The sequence below is a fragment of the Siphateles boraxobius genome, unplaced genomic scaffold (genome assembly GCF_051911475.1).
Source record: "Siphateles boraxobius isolate OS27281-9 unplaced genomic scaffold, OSU_SipBor_1 22, whole genome shotgun sequence".
NCBI classification, from domain to species: Eukaryota; Metazoa; Chordata; class Actinopteri; order Cypriniformes; family Leuciscidae; genus Siphateles; species Siphateles boraxobius.
This window is the reverse complement of record NW_027508833.1, coordinates 9,725,485-9,743,613: the sequence shown is the minus strand read 5'-3', so window position 1 is coordinate 9,743,613 and position 18,129 is coordinate 9,725,485. Positions and strand designations below refer to the sequence as shown.

The 18,129-nt window shown below is 37.0% G+C and overlaps 1 protein-coding gene across 2 annotated transcripts; it reads right to left on the bottom strand.

Moving 5' to 3' along the window:
- Positions 1-11,085: 11,085 nt before the first annotated feature.
- On the bottom strand, positions 11,086-17,882 carry odc1 (ornithine decarboxylase 1). 2 transcript variants are annotated; one of them, XM_077238587.1, is made up of 11 exons: positions 17,715-17,882; positions 16,694-16,827; positions 15,587-15,720; positions 14,713-14,886; positions 14,402-14,574; positions 13,600-13,816; positions 13,429-13,512; positions 13,167-13,329; positions 12,689-12,801; positions 12,371-12,585; positions 11,086-11,954 (listed from the first exon to the last, which is right to left on the bottom strand). In XM_077238587.1, the coding sequence occupies exons 3-11, from the start codon at positions 15,686-15,688 to the stop codon at positions 11,816-11,818; spliced, it is 1,380 nt and encodes a 459-aa protein (XP_077094702.1). In that variant the 5' UTR covers positions 15,689-15,720; positions 16,694-16,827; positions 17,715-17,882; the 3' UTR covers positions 11,086-11,815. The 2 variants fall into 2 exon arrangements, with proteins under 2 accessions (XP_077094702.1, XP_077094701.1); XM_077238586.1 differs by having other exon boundaries at positions 12,689-12,804; positions 17,715-17,871.
- Positions 17,883-18,129: the final 247 nt, after the last annotated feature.

Sequence of the window (18,129 nt, the reverse complement as noted above, 5' to 3'; positions counted from 1 at the left end):
GAATGGTTGGTCCATTAAAACTCATTCAGTCATAGGTCTCTTTTTCTCTATTTATTCAACATGTACAGGAGTAGACATTTCCCATTGATGACAGTGCTGGTACTTGTTGGTTTCTAATAAATTCATAAACAAAAAATAATCAATTAATATAATTCAAACACATTAGCATGTTTTAAAACATACAACTGAAATCAGCAATAACTATGTAGGATCAAAGAAATGAAACAAACTAAAATTCAATGTATGCAAAATATCAAACATATCAAGCAAACAAGCAAAATTAACTTACATTGTCTACTATGGTAGAAGGAGCAATAGGATTACCATCAAGTTCCCACTTTTGACGAGTCTGAAGACTTGGAAGATGATCTTCAATAAAAACTGTCCCAGAATTGATCAGCAAGAACTTGACTGTGTCTCCACTTTCTACGGGTAAGTAGTTCTGAATCTGCATATTTGTGGGAGAGATGTATCTCGCCACTACATTATTAGGATATTTGGGGATATCATATTTATTAGGATGAAATATTTGAAGACAGATAGCCGATAGGGTTTTGAGTTTAGCAACTCCACAATTTCAACAAGCACTGTATACAGAACTTCCTCTGAGACTACTTGTGTTCCGAAAGGTACTGGTAATGCTGTATTAACAGACCGTACCTCTCTCTTCCAGGTACCTCCAAATGGGGAGAATATGGTAGATAGAATGATAATTTAATTTGCTGTTGGGCAAGCATCTCATGAAGAGAGAGACTAAGCTGAGAAAATGCTTCCCGGAGTTCTCTTTCTCTCTCTAGAAATAGGTCCTTTGATCAGACAATATTTCATTGGGTTGACCTCTATGAGCTACAAGGCCAGAAGGAAACTGTGAGTATCCATACTAGAAAGTAGTTAGAAATGAAGACACTATGTTGTCTGGCATTTAAAGATAATGCCCCACCTCCTCATGTCAACGACCTACTTTGATAGTTAAAGGTCCAAAACAATCCATACCCGTCAACCAAAAGGGAGGCTTATACCGACGAAGCCTGGAAGCTGGTAGATCAGCCATTCTGGGAATGGAAGGCACACCTTTCCACTTGCTACACCAATAACCCATGACATGACCTCTGAATTTTCTTTATTAACAGTCACCCTCTCAGAACCCAGACAAAGCTGAGCTAACACTCTTTGTGGTCCATGGTGGCACAGATTTGAATCAAAGTCAGCAACCAAAATTTTGGTTACATTATTCTTAGGGTCTAAGACAATAGAATAAATAGCTTCAGGATCCAAATCCTCACTTTGACGTAGTTATCCAACCACTCTTATCAGCTCTGTAATGGAATCCTACTCTGGCGCCAAGTCAACTAAACGGCCATGTAAGGAACCTTCATGGCCAATTTTAAGCAGTTTATATTCCTCAGGAAAATCTTCCATCTGGGCTTGATGCAGAAGATATAATTCTGCTTGCATTTGAGAAGGTTTAGTCTCATCTCCTAAGTCCAAAGAGAGGTTTTCAACAGTTGCTGCATTCAACTCTGACCAGGTATGGAATTGAGACAAATCAGACTTTGGAGAGTTTGCTGGTGCTTGATTAAGTCCACAAAACAAAGGTTTTCTCAGCTCTATCCCAACCTCTTTGGCTCAGTGATTCATGTAGGTTGTCTACAAACCGAAAGGTTGGTGGTTCAATCCCCGGTTCCACCTGACCAAGTGTCGAGGTGTCCATGAGCAAGACACCTAACCCCAACTGCTCCCGACGAGCTGGGTGGCGCCTTGCATGGCTGACACCGCCGTCGGTGTATGAATGTGTGTATGAATGGGTGAATGTGAGGCAAATATGTAAAGCGCTTTGGTGGCCATTCGGTCTGTGAAAGCGCTATATAAATGCAGTCCATTTACCATTTACCATAGTACCAGACAATTCAGCAAGTCTCGAGTGATGTCATATGCAGGATTTCTTACAGTGTCAACATATCTCTACTGATCCGGTCTAGTATACTCAAGAATCTCTGTGATGCGGTTTGCCACAAAGATCTCTTACTGGCAGGATTCAGACTGGATCCAGGTCAGCACAGTTATAAAGTCAGACCAAAGTGTCACTTTTTCAATTGCCAAGGTGAGTTCCTTTTGCAACAGGTTCGCTAGCTGAGCCCCAGTCAGAGCAGCACACAGTTCTAAACGAGGAATAGAAATGGTCTTTTTCGGTGCTACCCTTGAACGAGCCATGACAAGTAGGCAACTGAGCCATATGCCTTTTTCGATGAGACACAGAATACAGTATGTGAAGCTCTCTGATGACTGGATCTTCCCAGTTCTTTCTTGGACCATACCATCAAGGTATATGGACCTTAACCAAATCTGGTAACTCTCCTTCCCATGCCATCATGGCAGCATTAATTCCTCTAGTAGGCTTCATCCTTAACTGTTGCAGAATTACTTAAGCACGTGCCGTGAATGGAATGATGAAACCCAGTGGGTCATACTGACGTGCAAGTATCCGATATACTGTACAACCCGCAATGTTAGGACAGTATACTTCACTAGACATTGCTTGTAGCTCAAGGTATCCTGCAAGCATTTGCAACTAAGTCCAAGGATACCCTTGCATGGATCTGTGCAGTCATGACTTAACCACAGGTCAGTGTTTACTGAACGGGCTTCTGCTGGTAAGTGGTAAATCACAGAGACATGGTTACCGGCCCATTGCCGAATCTCAAAACCTCCTTCAACTAAGGAAGAACGCATCTTCATAAGCATCTCATTGACCTCTTTTGTAATTGGAAAACTTTGCAAGCAATTTTCCACATAAAAGGAATGCAAGACAGAGGATTGAACATCTTAAAATTCAACAGGAAGAATCTGAACACATTTCTGGAGAGCATATGTGGCACAACAAGGGCTACATTTAGCACCAAAAGGCAAAACCTGCTATTCATAGACATCAGCTGCATCATTTCTTCTCATGTTTCGCCACAAGGAGCGTAGCAGGGGCGAATCAGAAGACAAGAGGCGGACTTGATGGAACATGGATCAAATGTCTCCACTGATAGCAACTTGATGCTCTCTAAACCGAAGTAAAACTCCAATCAAGGAAGGGCCTAGTACCTGTCCAGGTAACAAATAGGCATTCAAACTCTCACCTTGATACTGATAGCCAAATCCAACGGAATCTCCTGAACGTACAGCTGGTAAGTTCTTAATTGCAACAATCTCCCACAGCATCAAATGTTGGGGTTGATCATATCCCTTCTGAAGTGCCTGTAAGGCAGTAGTGTAAGGTTGGGAATAATTGGGCATAAGCCAAGGCCAGGTGTCGAGCTGCATCCGACTTCAAGTGATCCAGAAGAATATGTTACTTGTATTTCTCAGTTTCTTCTGGGGGTGACAAATTCTTTAAAGCCATATTCAGCATTACAAACTATTGGGGGTCATCACTCTTCAAATATGGAAATGAAAGTCTTTCAATATGGGCTGACCTGAAAGGCTGAAAAATTGGCATCCTATGAGGCACATTCACTGCTGAATGAAATGTACATACTATACTGATCTGTATATATGAAATGTACATATGCTGATCAGGTACCGACATTTGTATTCCAATTGGAGTAAGTGCAGTTATTTGATTCACATCTCTTTGCTGCTGCAGCAGAGGTATTGACTCTGGGAGTCAAAGAATTCTGAAGAGACATAATGGAAGGATTAACTTGCTGCTCCACAGCTTTTTTAGTTGTTTGCTGTTGTAAGGAAGTTTGATGTGGATGTCCAAGAGAAGCATAAGGAAATCCAGCTGATAGATCTCTAGGAGGCAACGTTGCGACTCTTGAAGGAATACAATTAAGCTGAGCTGGATGGATGTAATACTAGATAAGGAAAATCTGGTAGGTATGGAGGCCTAAACAACCCTTCACTTTGAAAGAAGTTCGGCCAATTTGGAGGCATCCATGGAAGACCGGACATACAAAATGCATTTCCCTGCATTTGATCAGATGGCAAAAGCCTTTGATCCCTACCTACTTGTTGATCATTGGGATAAAAATTGGGATTCACTTGATGATGACTGATTGTAGATAGCCATGGAGGACCATTACATTGCTGAGTGACCTTTGAACATGATTATGTAATGCGTGGCGCATCGCAGTGCTAGAGCAAAACAAGCATTTGTGGTAAAAAAAATAAAATTATATATATATATATATATATATATTTTTTTTTTTATTAACGATCTTTTTGCTAGATAAGACCCTTATTCCATGGCTGGGATTGTGTAGGGCCCTTTGAAGCTGCATTGAAACTGCAATTTGGACCTTCAAACCGTTGGACCCCATTGAAGTCCACTATATGGAGAAAAATCCTGGAATGTCTTCATCAAAAACTTTAAAGGGATAGTTCATCCAAAAATGAAAATTCTGTCAGTATTTACTCACCCTCATGTTGTTCCAACCCCGTAAGACCTTCGTTCATCTGCGGAACACGAATTGAGATATTTTTAATTAAAAATGAGAGCTGGATCACTCCTCCACAGGCTTCTAAGGGATTGACACTTGCCAGCCCTGAAAAGTTATTAAAGACATCGTTAAAATAGTCCAAGTGACTACAGTGGCTCAATCTTAAGTCTATCAAGCGACGAGAATACTTTTTGTTTTCAAAAACAAACAAAAATAACGACTTTATTTCAACTATTCATTTCCTTCTCTGTGGGCCTCTAGTCAGTTAACGTAGTGTTTGTTTGTTTGTTTGTTTGTAAACTTTATTGTCCTTCTTCAGGAAATTTGTCTTGGGCTCAAAGCTACATTAATACACCACATACATACAGCAAATGGACTCGAGGCTGCATTAGTACAGTATACATATAACATAACAAATAACAAATACACACACAGAAACTATTGACCAACATTACTGCATCTTGCTATTTAACATGTTAGTTGATAGGGGAATAAAGGATTTTTTATAACGGTTACTCTTACACAATGGTACTCTATACCGTCTCCCTGAAGGCAGCAACTCATACATTGGAAATAAAACATGGCTGGTATCACCTACTATTGTCTGTGCATTTTTTAAAACCAACGATTCTTAAATTGATTGAAGTGATGAGTATTCCCTTATACCCATAACCTTCATTGCAATTCTCACAAGACGAGCAATCTGTGATTTTAATTGAACCGAAAGATTGCCATACCAGATTTGCATGCCATAATTTAAAAGACTACCTAAAACGGCATAATAAAATAATTGCATAATTCTCTGATTTACACCAAACAGCCTAAGCGTTGTTGGAATTTTGAGGCGACGTAATCAATGTGAGCTTTCCAAGTGAATGAACAATCAATAACCACACCTAGATACTTATAGGTATCCACCTGATCAATGACATTATCATTGATGATGACTGGGCTGTAATCACCTAATTTTTTTGGATCTATTATCATTTCTTTAGTTTTTGATGCATTTACGATGAGATGATTTACATTGCACCACCGCACAAAATTCTCAATTTCAGACAGATACACTGATATATCATGATCTTTCGCCAAAAGACTCAATATTACTGTGTCATCAGAATATTTGATTATATAATTATTCCTATTTATACTAAAACAGTAATTTGTATATAAAGTAAACAAAAAGGGAGAGCATACGCAACCTTGAGGCGCACCAATACTAATTGGTATGGGATCAGAGAGTGTATTATTTACTTTTACAATGTGAGTGCGTTTGGTTAAGAAAGAGAAAATCCACTTAATAATAAAAGGGTTAACATCACTCTTTCCAAGCTTACTCAGAAGTACCTGCGGCTTAAGCGTATTAAAAGCAGAGCTAAAATCTATAAAGAGCAATCGTACATAGGCATTGGAGGATTCTAGATGTTGAAGAGTCAAATGAGTGATAGTATTAACAGCATCGATAGTCCCTCTTCCCACTGTATAGGCAAATTGAAATGGATCTAATAATGAATTTACTTCACATCTCAGTCTTGATATCACAAACTTCTCCAAACATTTCATAATTACAGAAGTTATAGCAATTGGTCTAAAATCATTATTATCAGCAGCGCCTGTTTTTTTAGGAACTGGTGTAATGATAGTCTTTTTCCATAACGAAGGAACCGTATGATTGTCTAGCGATTGCTGGAAAATTGAAAAGTTTTCCGAAAAAGTGCAGTAACTTCTTGGGGATCCACAATTATTCTTAAACCCATTGCACAATCAACATTTAGTAAAAACTCTTCACATTCCTTAACAGGGTCATTACTTTCAAACCTTGCAAAGAAGTAATTCAACTCATTTGCTTTCTTAAAATCATCAGTAGTAATGAAACGTTGTTTTTTGGAATCCATGTTCGAAATAGTTCGTAATGAGTTCCACAGTTTTTTGTTGTTCATAGATGAGAAGTTTTGTTCAATATAGTCCTTTTTACGCTTCCTAGCTTCCAATAATAATTTATTCAGTTCCTTTCGGACGACTTTTATCTCAATCCGGTCCTTATTCCGAAAAGCTGCTTTTTTCCTATTGATGCAAGCTTTCACTTCTTTTGTTATGTGAGGCTTATTATTAGGAAACACCATTATCTCCTTTTTTGGGATTATTGTATCCACACAGAAGCGAATATAGTCCGTAGTCGTCTCAGTAGCTGTATTCAAATCGATATCATGAAATACTGACCAGTCCGTACTTAAAAAAAGTGTGATTGTGTAGAGCTACGTCACACGTAGGCTCACAATTGGCCGACACTGGTCATGTGTGTGATGCGTGTGACGTACAACATTAGAAGCTTAAGCTATTACACTAGTGAACTGACTCGAACAGTAAATGTCATTATTGGTGGTGATTTCAATTGTTATCTAGATCTGTTTTTAGACCGATTCTCTTTAAAGCCACCTCCTCATATAACCTCAGAACCATCCTCAATAGATTGATTGATGATAGGAATATGGTATATATTTGGATGTTGCAACCCCCAACAGATAGGGAGTACTCATTTTACTCACTTGTTCATAAATCTTATACTAGGATTGACTGTTTTTTGGTTACTTGTGAACTGATACACAGAATAACTGGTATGTGAGAGAAATCCTGCCATGACAAAGTTATTATTGGCAATTTAATCCTTACCTACTTAAAGACCCAGCTTTTGAAAAATACATTAACACTTAACTGGATGATTTATTTTTTATTTTGTATAAATAATGATGATGCCTCTGTCTCTGATTAAATTTTATGGGATACCCTTAAGGCAGTCATGAGTGGCCACATTATTTCTTTCGAATAAGAAAAATAGCGATAGAAGGCTTTTAATAAATGAACATTTACTCACAACATTAGAAAAGACACGTAGAAACTATAGATTACAACAAGATTATAATAAGATACTGAATTTAAAATATGAATATAATTAAATTTCAGGAATAATGAGAATCTCTTAATTAAAGGTGCTCTAAACAACGTGGGATGACATCACTTCTTGTTGACGTTTAAAGTATTGTCAAACAAAACGGAGGCTAGCTAGAACCTCCCTCCTCCTCATCCGCACACTAACCCCCCAAATCCTCCTTGTCGGTTATTGGCTGGAACAGTTTGTTATGTTTCGTGGTGCGGGTTAGCCCAGTTTGTTTTTGTCGCTGTTTGTGGAGCCTGGGGTGTCTGCAGAGACCGCTTTTTTTCAGTGTGTTCAGGGTGCAGGCAGCTAGCGGATAGTGAGGAGATGTTTGCTGTATGTGACAAAAAATGTTTTGGCCTAAAAAACGCGTGACACCGCTTAGAGCACCTTTAAACTGAAACAAAAACACTTTGAATTGGGTGATAAGCAGAAACTTTATTAGCAGAAACTCTATATTGCTTCTTAATGTTGATCAGAAGGTAATAACAAAAGTGTTAGCAAACAGACTTGGAAAACATATCAACAATAGTACACTCAGACCATACTGGGTTTATACCATAGACTGTAAACAAAGATGGACGACGCCCCTTCACTCTCTTCCTTTGGTGAAAAGTGAAGCCTCCAAAGTCCTAATACGGCGCTGACATCTTGTGCAGATTTGGGACCAGATTCTGTGGTACATTTGCATATTTGTGGTACATTTCAGATGGTACATAAATCAGTTGCAATCTGCATTTAATCTCCCAGGTTCCGACTTTTTTTGTTATCTACAAGTGAGACATTATGTTCAAATGGCCTTGCAGGTCTCTAATCTTCCGAGACATTAAACACTCTTCCAAGCTCTCAGCAACTACAATCTATTGATGGGTATGACTCTTGCGGACAAAAAAAAAGAATACTTTTAAACTGGACATCTTCAGACTCTCTATGTTTAATTCGGAAATTTAAATTTAACAGAATTTATCAACTTGCTGCCTGCTGTGGTTGTTTTAATTCACATCCTTTCTAAAAAAAACGTTTTTGGTTTCATATTCTTAATATATAAGACTGTCAATGATCTAAATTCATGTTGGTTTACATTTTATTTGTTCATTATTTTGTTGTATTTTAGTTGGACTTGGTCAGAACTGTTTCAAATAGTTATCTGCATGATGCCTGCTGTCTTGGGGCTCAGTGATGTAATGTTACGTGATGTAGGCTAAAGTGTTTTCTGGAAGGGATTAAATAATAAATATTTTTTATCAGCTGAAAGGCAGAATACAAATGTTTTTATTAAGTTAGATAAACATTATATAACAGTATCAGGTTATATGTTTTAGTGTTGGTAATATGTCCCACACAAACTTATAATCGTCCCACATTTGGTTTGTTTGGTAGCCTAACAACCCATGTCTTGTTTTAAACTATTGTTTAAACAAATAATCCGAGCACATAAACCTTCACATGGAGGATTAAATAAGAAATGTATTTAAATCAAATAATAAATGTAGCCTATGCATTATGTAATATTTCGTAACGTTCGCTTGAGTCACAGCCCCGTGATCGATGTTTCCCCACAATTACCTCATGTTCTTTCACTCGCTGTTCCTTGAGTTTGAGATGTTTCCTGACCCGGAAGCGGTTTTTACAACTTGTCCAAATGATTTAAAAAACGCGTCACTTTTTTGTTTATTATTCTTTTTCTCTCTTTTTTCTTCCTTTTTAACTGAGATAAGTTGCCTCTCCCAAAATGATAGAATCGTGACATTTCTCACCCGAATTGCAGACCACATTTAATAGGCTAGAATTCTCAAAATTGATGTCGATGTTCCAAACAAAATGTAAAAATATAATTTAAAAAAATTATTCTAATGTAAACTAATTAGATAACTTTGTGTATGTGTGTTTAGTTTTATCTAGTCTTATCTAGTCAGGTGACAAGGTTGGTCAATGTCAAATCAGTCAAATTTCAGAAAATTTCCATTATCTAAATGTGGTAAGCCATCAATGTTTATAAACATTAACATTGGCTGCTTTGAAACAATGTGTTTTGCAGAGTGAAGGAAAATACAAAACAAAGCCAAAATATGATCATATTTAATATATATCAAGTAATCCATTATTTATTTTGTAGAGGGTTATCAAACGTAATAAGTTTAGTAAAATATTAGGTAACACTTAATTTTAAGGTGAAGTAGTTACACATTACACATGGACTTACTAAAGTAATAACAGTAAATTATGCATAATTACAAGTAGCCTAACTAACCCCTAAACCAAACCCTAACCCTAAGTACATGTAGTTAACTAATATTACTCAGTGGCAGTGCTTGTGTGCGTGTGTGTTCCTTGGTAAAAACAAATGCATAGAAAATAATTTTTGCCGCACATTAAAATAGTTGGTAAATTAATCACCATATTTATAAGATAACTGGACCCTCGTTGCTTCATTTGGTGTTTGGTAATAACGATCTGTTTAATTGAAATGGTCCGTTCGAAAGAAAAATGAAATAAAAACCTAAACCTATTGCATTTAACTGTAACAAATACAAACATCACCAGTAGACGGCGCTACAGTCATGTTACAGTGCTTTACAGTTGCTAATAAAACAAAAAGTGAAACTTGAGGCCCACTCAGAGAAACCATTCACTCATTTATCTTATTTTGAGACCAAGTCTGAAAAACTGCAAGCACCTTACAGTTTGCAATTGTAAAAAATAAAAATAAACGTTTTGCAAAACGTTAAACAGTTCTCTATATTAGACACAGTACTCAAAACTAACAGCTCTTGTGATTCATTTGAAAACACTGGCATTTAAATGGCACACACATTTACTGATGACCCACAGCCAATGATCATGTGTGAAAACACTTTTTTTTTAGAAAGAAATCATTTATTTTTACCCCCTTGCATTTCTGTTTTTAGTGTAAATATACCTAATTTGATCACTTAGAAGCCAAAACTTGATGTTTTGAGAAACAAATACTCATTTCACCCTTGCATTTGTTTATTTTGTAAATATATACTGAATATGCAAGTCACCTTTATTTCTATAGTGCTTTTTACTATACGGTTTCAAAGCAGTTTTACAATACTTACAATCAAGTTCTGCTGTAAAGCAGCTTTAGCAAGCCAATACAGTGTCATTATTCAGCTCAAGTCAGTTCAATGTTGATTCAGTTCAGTTCAATAACTGTAAAATTCATCAATTGTGCATATGGACGGTATGTAGTGTATTTGTGCACGAGTGACAAACTCCTGTACACTCCACAAGCAAGGCACAAGAGTTGTGTTTTATATTTTTCACATCTGTGTATATTGATGCCATTTATGGCTAATCATTTGATGTATGCATGTAGTTATTATACAAGAACACATTTATTTGAAGAGTTAAAGTAGTCTTAGATGAAGTGTTTGCTTTTGCAAAAGATGTGGCATATTTGCATGCTGTGTGGTTATGTGGTCTTCCGGGAAATGGAGCCAGTTTCAGAAATTGTAAGCAATTTAAAAAAAAAAAAAAAAAACTCTAGTTCCACATTTTTTGAACACATGCACCATGAATAATCAGACCTCATGAATAGCCATGAAGCTTATTCACTTGACAAACTTTTCCCATTGTGCTACATATATAGTTACTCCTGGTTAGTTTCAGTGTCTGTAACCCAGGATCTTTGTGCACTTATTCAGTTGCAAAATACTGAAAGGCTGCTGGGCATGTAAATGAAAAGCAAGACAATTCAACATTTTACAACTACCTTTATTTATATAAAAATACAAAACTTAAAAAAAAAAGTTTCCATAGGAAAGCAGTATAAATGCAATCCCATCTCTTTCATATCCGCTTCAAATGCATCAGTGGCATACAATTCAGATCAATAATACATATTTAATGTCAATAATCTTAATGTTAGGTTACTAATCAAGTAAAAAAAAAAAAAAAAAGGTCATTGAGGAGGAAATCTGTACGTGTCTTTATGGTGGACGGTGAGATCGAAAATAAGCCATTTCATGAAATGTTCTCCCAACAAGCTCTTAACGCTCCTCCATGGAAAGTAGCATGTCTTCCATTTGGATGTTTAAGAGGGGGAAATCAGTTCAGGAATAGACCTTCCTCCAACTCACAGAATATCAGACACATTTAAACCACCCTTGTATCCTCCACTCAAGTATCTGGCCTCAAATTACAAAGATATATATGTATATATATATATAAAAAAAATGAGTAGAAAAAAAAACTAAATTAAAACACAGCCACAGGACTGTCAGACAAAAATGTGCGTCCTTCAGGTCTGAGGGTTTGCAGCTTTAAAAACAAGAGGCAAAAGAGCTGCATTTAGAATAGTTAATTAAACTTGTGTTGTAACTTTGAAAGCACAAATTTGGAAATGGACCTCAAGAAGGTGTTTTGGTGTAAAATGCAAGATAAACTGTCTGAATGAGAACTGGCTCTAGCTGTGGTGGTCAGAGTGTTACAGCACGTGAGTAGGGCTTGGCTTGGCTGGCACGTCTAGGGTGCTCTCACGCCCGCAGTGCGATGGCATGTTTCCAGTGGTTTGCTCCTCAGCGGGAAGTGGAATCCCCTGGTCACGGATCTGCTGCATGCACTGCCTACAATGAAAGATCAGTCCGTCAAAACCAGCCTTTTCCATTAGCGATTCTTTTAGTACAATAATCTCTAACACTTTACAATAAGGTTCATTTGTTAACATTAGTTAATATATTAACTAACAATGAGCAATACATTTGTTAATGTTAGTTAATAAAAATACAACTTTTCATTGTTTGTTCATGTTAGTTCAACAGTGCATTAACTAATGTTAACAGATACAACCTTTGTTTTGATAGGGTATTATTTTTAGATATTTAAAAAAAATATTATTTGTATCATTTTAAACTAAATATGTAAGAGATTCAGTGTTATTTTAGATACTACTAGGCATTTTAGTAAGGTGTACGGCTAAATCAAACGAAAGAAATCAAAGAACAGTTAACATCATGAAAATGGCTTCCCAAACCCAACTTACCAGGCTGTTCGGGACATGATGTAATAAATATCGGGTTTCTGGAAGCCATTGAAGGTGGAGGATGCGGCTACAGTGTAGGCACCCATGTTCTCGAACAGCAGCCAGTCGCCCACCTGCATGTCCGGCAGGCTGCACTGCTCCACAATGCGGTCGAGCCCATCACAGGTGGGTCCCCAAATACTGCATGGGTACATGCGCTCATCAGGCTTGGGTTTCTACAAGAGATTACAGGTTAGTTTTAGAAAATAAAAACCACCATCGAACCAAAAAAAATAAAAAAAAAAGGATAATTTTATGGGCTAAATCTAATTTCCACACCTTGTGCAGAGTGGGCAAGACATGTGCATGGTCGTACAGAATGCAGTTGAAGGAACCATAAACGCCATCATTCACGTAGTACATCAAGGTTCGGTCATTGGTCCCATCCTCTTCTTCTGAAGTGGGGGAAAAAATTGAAGTCAGTCAAGTCACATTTATTCATAAAGCGCTCCAATGACGATTCAATTTAGTTCAATAATAGTGTTGATACGGCAAAGTTCAACAATTACAAAAAAAGTTCAATTCAGCTAGAAGCAGCTCTACAGAAGACAAGCGTCATTATTATTCCGCTCAAGTCAGTTCAATGTAGATTAAATTCAGTTCAATAACAGTGACGATGCTGCAAATTAGTGGAATAAGGCATCTCAATTCAGTTAAAATGTTCTTATCCGATAGTGTCAGCGCAGTTAAATTGATAATATTGCTAAATATTAAGAGCATATTAGAAACAGACATGGTTTTGGATGTTAGCTTTTACCATCAGAGGCTGATTGCTCCTTCATGATGACCTTTTTGGCAATGATGTTGACCGCCAGTGTGTATGCAGACGCCACGTAAAAGCGGCCAGGTTCAGAAATGATCCTCACGCCGGAGTCAGCAGGGAAGTATTTATCCAGTGCAGGGCTAATCACAGCAGCGACCTGCAAACCACAAAAAATGAACAAAAGTTTATCATCTAAACATCTTTAAATCACCCAAAGTTAAGATGTTGATTTAAAAAATAAATAAATGAATAATACCTCTTCAAATTTCAGTTTGGTGTCTTCTGAGCCTGGAAAGCCTCCGCCAATATCAAGCAGGGTCATGTTATATCCCAGCTCCGCCTGGTGGACAATACATTTTCAGATTAATTATACACTATCGCAGAAATGAGGGTGTTTTTTTAATTTCTACAGTAAAAGGCCACTCACCCCCATGTCAAAAACACAGCGTGCATCTGAGATGGCCTGCCTGTATGTCTCAGGATCAGTGCATCCACTGCCCACATGGAAACTGACTCCAATCACATCCAGCCCAAGCTCCTTCGCCCTCTCCAACAACAGCCGGCTGCTCTTTAACGTGGCACCAAACTTCACACTTAATCTGCACACGGCCTTGGAGTCGTCAGTGGCGATACGGAGAACCAGTCTGCAAACACAGAAAATGGGTTTAATGGTCATGAAAACCTTGTCACAATGCACAAAATCCTACTTATTTTTTTATTAGTCTGTAGTGGTCAACATATATTTGGGGGTTTTTTTTACGTTATCGGCATCAAGTCTTTCTGTTCGGCCGATAAGTGTCATGAGTGGGACTTTCATTTTGATTGAGAAGACCTGAGCACAGACTTAGTCTTCATTATTTTACCGTCTTTATTTAACGGTTCATTTCTTAAGTTTGAAAGATTTGTTATATTAAAAGAAAATTTCCAAGTTGAAAATTTTTCTAAATATTTACTAAAAAAGTTAAGTAAATTGTATGTAAAATATAATTGCAGTAATTGTTATGCTTGTTTACTATCAATAAATTTAATAGCCTGATTTTATATATATATATATATTGATTTTATATATATATATATATATAAGCTTTATTACCAGTTATCAGCCACCCTGCTCTCTAAGATATCGGCAATCAGAAAAATCCATATCGGTCGACCACTATTATTTTGTGGTGAAGTGAGAAATGGTTTTCTAGTGATGTTACTAGCGGTTTTCTAGCAACGTTACTCACTTGGCACTATCATGGCATCGTGCAACCTTCATGAGCTCCACGTCACTGTCAAACGTCATCATCTGCACACCGTGAGCAGAGGCGTATTTGATCTGAGACACCTGCTTGCAGGGGTTAGCATAGATGATCCTGCTGGAATCCACACCCAAAGACTGCACGAGCTGGATCTCCGTCTAGCAGAGGATTACAAGTCAGGTTAATACAGGATTAAAGTGCTAAACATACTTAGTTTTTGCTGCTGAGGTCATGGAGACACATGGAAAAGTCAAATTTGCGATTTATGGGACTTGAATAAAGAATCTTCCACATACCTTGCTCGCACAGTCAAATCCCGCTCCCAGAGACGCCAGTGTCGTGATAACAGCCCTGCTGTCGTTGCACTTCACTGCGTAGAACGGAGTGATTCGGGGTAAAACGCGCAACCAACGGAGGTGCTTCTTCAGGACGTCACCCAGGTCAGCCACGTAGAAGGCATCTTTGTCATCCTAAAGGAAGAGAAGAAACGTGATCAGAAATCTAAACTGTATATGCAGCCCCATTTAGGAACAAATGGAAGTATATCAAGATTAATTATAGTTCACAAATCTCATAAAAATGTGACCGTGTAACATTTCATCACAAAAACCTTTGGCATAAACAAAAGGGAGGCATATTTTTATATTAACATTTATTATTTTTTACAGAAATTAAAGCAAGACACCACAGGTGAATAGGATTAAAAAAATAACATCATACTTACCAGCTGACTGATTATATTAAGAATTGCAACATTTCCCTCTAATACAAGTTTTCTAAAATATTATGTTAAAATACACAAATGAGCATTATCTAATGAAACATACACTTATATGCATATATTTCCAGAACAGAAATCGGAACATTTGATAAAGCCAGATTCAAAAGTCTTGTTTTTATTTGTTGACATATTAAAGTTTATCACTCCATAAATCAGACAACACTCTCAACAACCAGGAAAAAAATACACCATGTTTTTAGAAATAAAATGCTGTATAAAATCAGGCAAAAAATATATATAGGGGGAAACAACTCTGTAAAAACCTTCAGAATAATATATAATAAATATAATATATATAATCTGAAATCAAATCTGAAAATTGACAAACACCATTCCTTGCCTTAAGCGGACAGGTAGGAATGCAGGTATAAAAGAAAGGGTTAACTCACCGATAAGGACGACTCGTTGATCTTCTGTTCCACGATATCCCGTGCACAGAATCCCTCCTCCAGGAAGGTGAAGTCAAAGTCTGATCCAGTCAGTGTGGTCATGGTGTTTGTTCAATAATTTATTGCAAAATAAACTGTAAAAGAAAATGACAGGGGTATTATAAAATGTGACCTCTAAGATAACAGACTTTACTCTGTGGCTGATGAATTCAAGGAAAGACTATCTGTCAGTGTCCTCAAACAAGCACCTTATCTTTGATCCAATGACTCTGTACAGGAGGACTATCACAGCTACTGTGCAGTTACAGTGTCCACACATCTCTAGTGTTTTAATATAAATTAGATATCAATAGTTTTTATTTGTACATTTCACACTGTCGTTTTCATTTTAAAGTCTCATTAATTTTATGGTGTCATTTTTATTTATTTAAAAAAATGTTTCTATACTTTTTTATAGAGTTTTATTTCTGTTTTAGTTGTCTACCACATCAGGATAAACTAAATGAAAACGAGGAATGTTTCCGTGGCAATTTGCATTCATTTTATTAATATTTAAATTTATGTCAAGAAACGTTTTTACTAAATGGTTTTAGTTACTATAATAACCACAAAGTTTAAGGAAAGCACTTATATGAATTTTTATAAAAACATCATTGTTTTTATAAAATAACATAACAGGATGTTTTATGGAAGCTTGTTTCTACCACAGAATTAAAAAAAGAAGGTAATTGCGAGTTTTTATCTCACAACTAAGAGTTAACATCTCGCAATTTGACCTTTTTCTCTGAATTGTGAGATATAAACTCACAATTTTGAGTTACAAAGTCCATTTATGAGGAAAAAAGGAAGACTTTTTTTCTCAGAATTGCAAGTTTTATATCCCTCAGCAACTCATGTCACCCCATTAACAGGGTTTCACAGCTTCTGACCGTTTTTTTATAGAGATTTCACTAAAAAAATATCAATATCTACTTATTTTTTTAGAGCTAAACATTACTTAAATATTCACATTCAAAAATGTCTAAGACTTAAGATCCTATTAATTCCCACATTCAGTTCCTTTTTTTCTTCTTTTTTTTTTTTTTAAAGTCACTTATAATGGCTTACCAGATTAATGGAAGAGATGGAATTACAATATGCTAACAGACGTCAGACAGCCAGGGGGGTTCACCAGTGAAGTTGAATCCTTTCAGATACGCCTCAAGGCCAGGGCCAGTGTGTACTTCTCTCAAGCAAGAATTCTGAAAGGATTAAATTGACAAGAAAAATTGATTAAGTTACGTCGTACGTTACTCTTTACAGTCTATTAAAGCCTAAAGTCAATGTAATAAATCAGTCCAAATATACAACGTTTCTGGTAAGTCACATTGCGTGTGAAACTTTCATTGAATGTAACGTTATTAAAGTACAACACGAAATTTGTCGTTTATCGTAACAGACAGACCATATCGTGTAAGATTAGGAAATAGTTTCTCAACGGAACTGGAACCCGCACACATTTTTGGACACGACGCTGGGCATTTACGTAAAGACAGTCAACTTAGTCCCTCCCCTTTGAAGAGCGCGACTACACCAGTTACCCAATAAGGAAACGATCTGTTTGCACAAACTATAACAGGCATTCCAGTCAGCCAATCACTGATCAACTCCAGCCGGCTTCCGATTTCAGCTCAGCCAATAGAATGCAATTATTTAGGCTAGTCAGGCTTTGCAACGTGTGAGACTCCTGACTGACTTCATTGATCTTGAGAATAACGCGTTTACCAAATAATCAAGATATACAAGTTACTTCGCCCTTGTCACCACAGCTGGTTCCGACTATAATGATATTAGTTATAACATTTATCAAAGCCAAAATTAAAATTACGCAAGAAAGCGTGACACACACACACCGGCCACGTTGACTCAAGTCTCACATACCAGAGAAGGCCATTAACGTTATGTCATAACATACGCCACAACTACACAAGCCACGGTCTTTAAAAGTCAGAAAAACACGTTTAGCTATGTAACTAGCGGCTAGTTTCTTAATGTATGACTAGACTGTACCATACTGAAATTGTATCCTAACATAACGGCTATAACGTTAATGATGCTAAATTTAACTCAATAATATCATACAACTCACCTTAAAACGCATTTACAAAGAGTGTTTCCATTAGATCAGACAGTTGAAAATAAGTAACGTTGTTCTCCTCGCGCACAAACGGCTATGGTGTTGATCAACTGGCGAACTGTCGGAGTAAAAGCCGGCACTCGCTCTCAGCCCTATATATAGTGACTTGGTTTCCAAGGTGACGCACTAGCTGAAACCGGCTTCCTCCGAAAGAGCGAACCGGTTTGGTCTTGTTAGCGACTTGAAGCGCGAGCGAGTGATAATGGAGGATCTGAATAAAGAACTAAAAGTGACATACCGCTTCCCAATCAAACAAAGGTATTTACTCATTTGGTAAAATAAATAAATAAATATTATACTAAAACTTGTTATAAATAAATAATGATACAGAATCCCCTCAAATGAACAACGTGCTAAATTTATATAG